The 8838-nt window shown below is 44.2% G+C and overlaps 1 protein-coding gene across 3 annotated transcripts in view; it reads left to right on the top strand.

Moving 5' to 3' along the window:
• LOC137535998 (transmembrane protein 150A-like) overlaps window positions 1-8838 on the top strand; it is a 185753-nt gene that overhangs the window by 148184 nt on the left and 28731 nt on the right. For all 3 annotated transcript variants that reach the window (XM_068257922.1, XM_068257923.1, XM_068257924.1), the window contains exon 5: window positions 723-850. In XM_068257922.1, the coding sequence (XP_068114023.1) occupies window positions 723-850 (128 nt within the window). The remainder of the gene's footprint in view (window positions 1-722; window positions 851-8838) is intronic.

Here is an 8838-nt window from a genome sequence, read left to right as displayed (position 1 = left end):
TGAATCATAAACCGTCACTTTTCTTGTCCATTTTCCGCTACATTTATGGCCCATGCCCACATTCTATAGCGTTTCAGATAGACTGCAATTTCTCTTCTCTGGGACAAAACCATTGAAATAAAGAGTGAGACTGCACACACAGTGCAGTCCATCCAGATTACTCCGCATGCCATACACGCGCAGTAGCAGTGGTGCACCCTCATAACTTCTCAGGGACACATGTAGTTCCAAAGAGCTGTTTGGCCGAAACAGCTTAACTGACTAAAAGCAGAACAACGATGGGCCGCACAGAGACAAGGGAAGGCTCTATACTGTCCAAAGCCTTCCCTCTTCTGAGGTATCAAACTTGAGTTTCTCACTTCAGGTTTGCTATTAGGGGGAACATCGCATGGTGCCTGTCTCTTCCTGTCTGAAAATGTGAGCCAAGTATCTAATTTTTCAAGGAGTGATTAAGAGGACCATGGGGAAGGAGGAGAGAGACCACACATAAAGGTATGCACTGATAACCTAGTTTGTCCTTCCTTGGACCTCCTTATAGCGCGTACTAATCACTGCATACTGGGATCACCCCTACACAAACTGCAATTTAGGATTTTTTTGGGCACAGTCATCTAGCTATAACAGTTGTGGCTGATTGGTGTATACATTTTTGTACAATTGATTGCCGCTCCAAGCCATGGATATTTAACAAGTTCATATTTCTTAATGCTTATGTCTTGCAGTGATGCTTATAGGCTTACTGAGATATGCCTATGTGATTGAGCGATATGGTCCCTCCATTCTGAACACTGTAGCATTTGTGCTGGGTTGGATCTGTGCTATTGGACTCATCATGGTTGGTAGCTTCCAGGTAAGAATGTTTTAGAGCAATGTTCACCCTCCATAAGGAGAAATTAACCACTTTGCATCCAGACCTTGTTTTCCCCTTATTGACCAGAGCAGTTTTGACGCTTTAGCGGTGTCCCTGTTTAATCACCAATAACTTCATCTGTACTCGTGCCACATAAATGATCTATATATCTTTTTTTTCAAGACAAATTAAGCTTTCATTGGGGGGTATTTGGTGCCAAGTAAAATGTTCCTCTCTATGCATGTTAATAGGAAAAAGGGGGGGGGAAATAAAAAAAAAAATGCACTATTTCTCAATTTTGACCAATTTCTGTTTAAAAACAAAGTGCGATTGACATAAAAACTGTGCCACCAGTTAAAGTCGCCCCAGTATAGATATCCAGATGTGTTCCCAGTATCACCCCCCCCCCCCCCCCAGTATAGCCAGATGTATCCCCAATATCAGCCACCCCAGCAGAGCCAGATGAGTCCCCTGTGTTTGCCACCCCCAGTATAGATTGACAGATGCACCCCCAGGAATAGTGCCCCTCTTTATAGCCAGATGTGTCCCCGGATCAGGATTACCCCCATTATGGCCAGATGTACCCCCAGGATTAACACTGCCCCCATTATAGCCAAATGTGCCCCCAGTATTAAGGTATGGCCCCCCCAGGTGCCCAAATGTGCAAAATTTGTAACCCCCCCCCCCCTCCCCTTGGTTACTCAGATGTCCCCCAGTAAATATGTATGCCTCCCTTTGCATATCCCCCTCCCCTCCCCCTAAGAATCTATAGCCAGTTGCCCCCCTCCCCCCCCCCATCAGGCAGCCCCCTCCGTGCAGAGATAGTTAAAAAAAAATATACAAGCAAGCAGTCTCACTCACCTACCTCGGTCCTGCGACTATCCTGAAGCCTGATCCTCCGATCCCCGCTCTGCAGTCAGCCGCATATTGCCGGTAACCCGGGTCCCGTCTTGATGACGTCATCAAGCCGGGACTCGGGTTACCGGCAATATGCGGCTGACTGCAGAGCGGTGATCAAAGGGTTAAGGCTTCAGGCTAGTCGCAGGACCGAGGTAGGCGAGTGTGGCTGCTTGCTTGTGCATTTCTTAAACTATTTGTGCGCATGGGGACAAGTGAAGGATCGCTGCAGTTCACTACTGCAGCGATCGTTCATGGGAGGGGGGTGGACTAATTGGCCAAAAGGGAACATGTTCCCTTCTACCAATTAGTATTGCAGCTGACCGTGCTGGAGGGTGCGCTCTAAAGAGCACCCCCGACCGTGCACAGTGGGGCTGCAGCCAGGTCAGTATATCTACGTGGCTGTGACTTGGAGGGCGCCACAGCTGACGTAGATATACTGTAGTGGTGGGGAAAGTGGTTAATTACCAACTGCTGTGAATGTTTTTGTTTTTTTTTCTTCTATTTCCAAAAGCCTTACAATGTCTGTCATATTCATAATTTTCATTTTTCTCATTTGATTTTATTGCCCAGTAAATTATAAGACACAAACATGAGTTTGAGCTGACGAATTAAGCACCGCCCTGATAATCTCACTGCTCTCTACCAGTATTTTCCATACGTAGTGGGTGTGCAGGCGCCTCCTTGCTGGGCACTGGCACGGTTTTCTGACCTAGGACTGCATCACTGCCGCAGTTTGGCAGGTCCTAGCTTCCATAGAGTAATGTTGATCAGCAATGTGTAAAGTGCGCATATCATTAGCCTAGTCTGTTGTAGTTAGGACCATCAGAATGATCTTGGCTCAGAATATAGTGATAGTACATGGCGTGCCAAAGGAGGCTGTACAACTCAATATGAAGGATAGTTAATGAGATACCAATTTCAGCAGGATCTGCATGTGATTTGCCCAATTTCTGTGCTCTGTATAATTTACATAATTTGGCATGCATGGTGGAATTAGTTGCGCCTTACTGACTATCTCTGCTCACTATCAATAGGAAATAGTGACAGGGACAAGTTAGGCTAGCAGGGCTGTGCTGAACTAGTCCTCCCTAGCCCAGCTGTAAGTTCTTATGATTACGGGTTATAGGAGCTCTAAGTAAAAAAAAATAAAAAAATGATTTAGCAGGAAAAGCTACCACCACAAGGTTTATTTTAATCTATGAATGATGTACCACTTCCCTAAGTTAAAACCATAAGAGTGAGGGTGACCTGATGCTTGTTGCTTGTTTGTAGTTTTGATCTTCTGTAATACTCTGTGACAAGTATGAAGTCCACAGTGCTCTGGAGCTATTTATTTAGGATATGTCTGTACTTTGTACTCTTTGGTGCTGACGTGTCTCTTGCCCTGCTGCTGAAAAAAATGGCCCCATTTGACATGTTGCTTCCGTCACTATGCTTGACTGCTAGAAATACATTGCCTAGGTGCCTTATTTTATCCGAACACCGTGAATCCAGCGCAGGAGACTTGAGTGCACAGGGAGTAACTTCAGCGCCGCCAGAAGATGGAGCTGAAGTTACTTTAAAAACACAATAATTCTGCTTCCAGCAATTCCTGGAAGCGAATTATTTCATTCCCCACCATCCACGGCGGCCTGGCGGGGGAATCATATTTAACACGGCCAGGACTTGTGCAGCAGCAGGATTAGCCATATACCGGCTGTATCCTGCGCCCAAGTCTCCTGCGCTGATTCCTCTCATACGCTATTTTATCATTTATATTTTGGATAGCATGACTTTAACTGAGGCAAAACTGTGCAGTCTTGGTTTAACTAACATCGGTAGGTAAACCCAGAATCTCCGGAACAGAGTGTTTTTACATACAGGAGGTGATCTTCATGATCTGATCATTTACAGTTGCATAATTTTAAAATCACTTTAAATGAGTGTCTTGCTATGCATATGTCTATTTTCAGCAGGTGTGAAGGAAAGGTGATTGGATGACTTCATACTCTGTTCAGCACCATAAGCCAACACAACCAGGCGGTACTGTAAGGGGATCTTGCTGACTTAGAACCGCTTGATTAGTATCTTAACCACTCAGACAGTGTGAAGGGAAGGTTTTGTTGTGCAGCCGCACTCACTGGCTAACCCTCGATTAGGTGGGGTGTGCAGAAATCACTTCCTGTGTACCTCAGGAAGTAAGTTCATATAGCAAACATGAAATCTGCACTACCTCCATAAGATCACCTTAACTTTATTGGATCATCATTTTTAAATCCCATATAATTTTAAAATATGGAGCCACGTGGCAGCTGCAACACAGCTCTATATTTTAAAATTGTATATCATTTTAAAATTATGATCCAATTAAGTTAAGGTGATCTTAAAGGGAACCTTAACTGAGAGGGATATGGATGTTTCCTTTTAAACAATACCAGTTGCTTGTCACTCCTGATGATTTCTTTTGCTGCAGTAGTGGCTGAATCACACACCTGAAACAAGCATGCAGCTAATCCAGTCTGACTTCAGTCAGAGCACCTGATCTGCATGCCTGTTCAGAGGCTGTGGCTAAAAGTATTAGAGACACAGGATCAGCAGGAGAGTCAGGCAACTGGTATTATTTTTAAAGGAAAAATCCATATCCTTATCAATTTAGGTTCCCTTTAAAGGAGGTGGTGTGGAATTCTACGTTTGCTATACAGTGTGAAGGGAAAGGAGCATTAGCCTTGAAAAGCTTGAGAAGACAAAAAAATGTGGGCCCTGGCTGCCAATATTAATCTCCCTGGTGGTATGAATACTTCTGGATTTTAAGTGAACCCGAGGTGAGAGTGATATGGAGGCTGCCATAATTATTTCCTTTTAAACAATACTAGTTGCCTGACAGCCCTGCTGATCTATTTGGCTGCACCAGAAACCAGCATGCAGCTAATCTTGGCAGTTCTGACAATCTTGTCAGAAACCCCTGATCTGCTGCATGCTTGTTCAGGGTCTTTGGTAGTATTGAGACAGGATCAGCAGGATCCTCAACTGGTATTGCTTATAAGGAAATAAATATGGCAGCCTCCATATTATTCTCACCTCTGATTCTCTTTAACCACTCTGCGACTGCATAACGCCGATCGGCAGGCTGCAGAGTGGCTCCCCCAGGACCGAGTAACGCCGATCAGCGTCAAGTCCTGGGGGAGGAGATGGCGGGTATCGCGGATGCGCGCACATCCCCGATTCAGTCTTCCAGTGGCGATCATTGATGGCAGACTGTAACAAAAAAAAACTTGTACAGCGCTGCGATCTAGTGCAGCGCTGTACTGGGTACAGCCCTGTCACTTGGCTGTCCCCTAGATCAGCTCTCCACGTGATCACCTCTCATAGGCTAATGCATATGAGAGAGGATTGCCCTAATTGGTTCTTGGAGGGAGGGGAAAAAAAGACATTTTAATTTAAAATAAAACAAATTCATTTTTTTTAAAAAGCCTGCAGCAGCTAGCGGAGCCCAGCAACAGAAAGCTCTGTTGGGGGGCAGATTGATTTGTGTACTAAGTTGTATGGCCGTGCAGCACACTGTTAAAGCTGCAGTGTGCTGAATTGTAAAAAATAGCCTGGCCACTAGGGGGTGTAAGCCTGTGGATAAGGTCTAAAAGCGGTGCAATTTGTTTACAGACTTTTAGACCCCCTAACCAGGAAAAAATCATACCACAGAGAGATCTGCGGCAGCCCAGCACATTACTTATCTCCCCTGGATCCAGCGCTGTAATTCTCCTGCCGTCCTCCAGGTGGCGCTTTTACCCCTATAGTGAGATCAGCGGCTGCTGTCATGACATATGGCGATCTCACCAGAGGGATCTAGAGCCACCGGGGACCGAAAGAAGAATGGCTGCCAGCCTCTGAATCCCGGGGAGTTGAGTTGAAATGCCCGCTGCGCGCAATGCTCCGTCTGTACTTCCTGGTGGCTATCATGAGTCAGGCTCTGGTTTACCACTGTGAGCTGTGAATTCTGTCCAGAGCCTGATTCGGGGTTACCGCTACGGAGGTTAAAGTAAGAGCTCATTTATAGTATTAAAGCGTACCCAAGGGAGCATGTGAGAAAAGATAGACGTGCGTATGTACAGTGCCAAGGATACAAATGACTAGGCTGTGTTTCTCTCTCTCTCTCTCTCCCCCCCTCCCCCTCCCTTCTATGCAAGTGATAGTTTCTCTCCAGTTGACACCTAGTGTATTACGTAACCCTCATCGATATGGAATTAGGTATTGGACTCTCATGCGCTTTTGGGAACCACATCGATTTGCCGGCTATATGATCGCTCTGGGCAAATCATGAAAAGTCTGCGGGTGCCGCACTACACTGCAGCATCTCTGAGGAGCCCTGAAAGCAGTAACAGGTTTTTTTTTAGTAGAGGTTATACTGTTGTTTATCTTTTAGAGCAGAGCAGATTCCTGGGTTTAGGTCCGATTTTAAGCCACAATACCTATGTGGCGTTGAACTTAAAAGTGGACCTAAAGTGTAAAATCAAATTCCAATAATTTCTGAAACTGCCTATAGTTCTACTGCTTTGGCATTGAAAACTAAAGCTCTAACGGTTAGAGCTTTAGTTTTCAATGCCAATGCTACAGCAGTAGAACTAGAAGTCTAACCCCCCCCCCCCCCCCCCTTTCTACAAAAACACCCAGGCAGCTACCTCTAGTTGAGAAATGCTGCCAGGAGGTGTGGTCATTTGGGTTGGTGTTTTTTTTTTCTTTGGTGGTGGTGGTGGGGGGGGGGGGGGTGATGAGTAGGTGTGGCTTGAAAGAAAGATGTGCTCTGGCCAGTGAAAGCCCAAAATCTTGGTGGAGGTTTATGTCTGTGCTCTGAAATTAAAGCAGTAGTGCATGTAATGGGAGACCAGCAGACATATCCTTAGTGATGTGCTACTTCACTAACCAGTTCCATGTAAATTAAAGCCACACATTCGAGAGAGGGAAATGGGGGAAGGAGGATGATGCAGCAATCATTTCATTAGTAGTGAAAAGATCATTCATCTACTGCTGGATTGACTGAGAATCAGTAGGAGCAGTAAGTTGGGCAACAAGAAAGCGCCATTGCCATTGTTCTTGTTTTTTAGCTGTCACGCTATACTTGAGGTCCACTTTAAAGATGTTCCATTGTTCCATTAATTGAAGATTTTACTTGTGCTGAAATTAATCTGGTTGATGACCAGGTAGTGCCATTGGTTCCCACAGAAGAAAATCCTCAAAATGTGACCTTTGTGACTACACAAGTGTTTAGAGGATTAAAAATGTCACATGGACTGGTTACAGCTGGAATAAGCCTAAAATCGCAGTACTACTGAAGGTTGATTTTGTGCCAATACTTAATAATTATGGTGTGTATGCTATTGCACTTGCTAATTAAAGAAGTTAATTAGTCACACGTTTCTCCATTTAATCCATGTTACACACTTACAGTACTGATCATTCCGGATGGCCTCTCCCTGTACAAATATGTTGTTTGGATATCTACTGAACAGCATGTTCTGCTCTATGGAAGGGGAAGCAGGGGGACGTGGCTGGTGTCTGTGGCATTGTTTAACCTTAGCAGTTGATCATGATTTTCCAATTCCTGTACACATTTGGGAAATTCATCCAAAGCAATCTCACATGATCATTTCAGGTGACTCCGTTGCAAGTGTGTACTTATAGTGGGCTAAAACTCTGACCTAACATTCAATAAAAACTTGTTTTCCTACTTACTACCTGCACAGTTACCATATTTGCTTTTGTGCACAAGTAATATTGTCAACAAATTACAAGTTCCCAAAGTACAGTTTATTTACTCTGAAAGCTGCCATTGCATGTATTGCATAGCTGCTATATGTATATATTAGTGGCTGGATAGTGTACTGGTTAAGGGTTCCGCCTTTGACATGGGAGACCAGGGTTCGAATCCTGGCTAGGTCAAGTACCTATTCAGTAAGGAGTTCAAGGCAAGACTCCCTAACACTGCAAGGTGGCCTCCTGAGTGCGTCCCTGTGGCTGCAGCTCTTGAGCGCTTTGAGTCCGACAGGAGAAAAGCGCTATACAAATGTTCGGATTATTATTATTATTATATTAAAATCTATTTAGTAGTTATTTCCCACCCCTCTCTGCTTCTGCCATGTGCGCAGCTGAGTTTCAGCACTGCTGCTAATGTTTACTAATTGTGGCTTATAAGGAAATGGAAACCGAAGACAATGTATTCATTACCTTGGAATCAGCACTAAGCTGCCCATTAAAGTAGAAAGTGCTGTGTTTAAGGGCCGGTTTACACTCGGAGCCGCAGCCATTCCAATCCAGCCACAGCTCCCATAGTGCTGCAAAGCCTTGGCCCAAATCGCTAAGTCATGCCATATACAGCTATAGGATTCAGGCATAGTGAAAACGGGCTCTAAAGGCTGGTACACAAAATGCAATTTCCTGTCAAATGAATGGGTAGAATCTATCATTTCCAGCATGTCCGATCTACTCCTGATTGAGAACGAGCGAATTTTGTGCAGTTACTGATCTGAAAATCTATTCTGTTCTTGGTTGGAAGCAGATCGGACATTCTGGAAATGATCGATTCGATCTGGCGGGAAATTGCATCATATGTACCAGCCTTTACTTGGAATACTGTTCTGCTACCATCATTTTTTTTTTTTTTTTTTTTTTGGTTGTAGATTTTATGATGTAAGAGCAAAGAAGAAATGCTGAGTTTTAGTCTGTCACTTGTATTCCTTGGAGACAGTTGGGAATCTGGCCATGTCTATAGCACTGGAGAGAAGAAAATAATAGAATCAAAGTAGTACAGTGCAAGGATGAAGGGTAAAAGGAAGAGGTAAAGGGTGCTCAATAACTGAGTAAACTTGTCTTACACTATTGAGCTATTTTGAAGAAAACCGTTTTTTCTGTAAAATGAAACAAACCATACTACCTAACATCTAGTTACTGAAAGGCACATAATGGATGTCCCAAGAGCCACTCTGGTGGTAATTCTTTACAGTCAGTATTTGACATATCAGTCACAGCCTCAGGAGTCCATATCCGAGCGTGTTACTGATTTTAATGTTCTGAGTTTAACTGGAACTTTGAGTGAATGTCAGCACCATGTGTGTCTTTAC

The sequence above is a fragment of the Hyperolius riggenbachi genome, chromosome 10 (assembly GCF_040937935.1).
Source record: "Hyperolius riggenbachi isolate aHypRig1 chromosome 10, aHypRig1.pri, whole genome shotgun sequence".
Taxonomy (NCBI): Eukaryota; Metazoa; Chordata; class Amphibia; order Anura; family Hyperoliidae; genus Hyperolius; species Hyperolius riggenbachi.
This window is presented reverse-complemented; position numbering and strand designations above follow the sequence as displayed.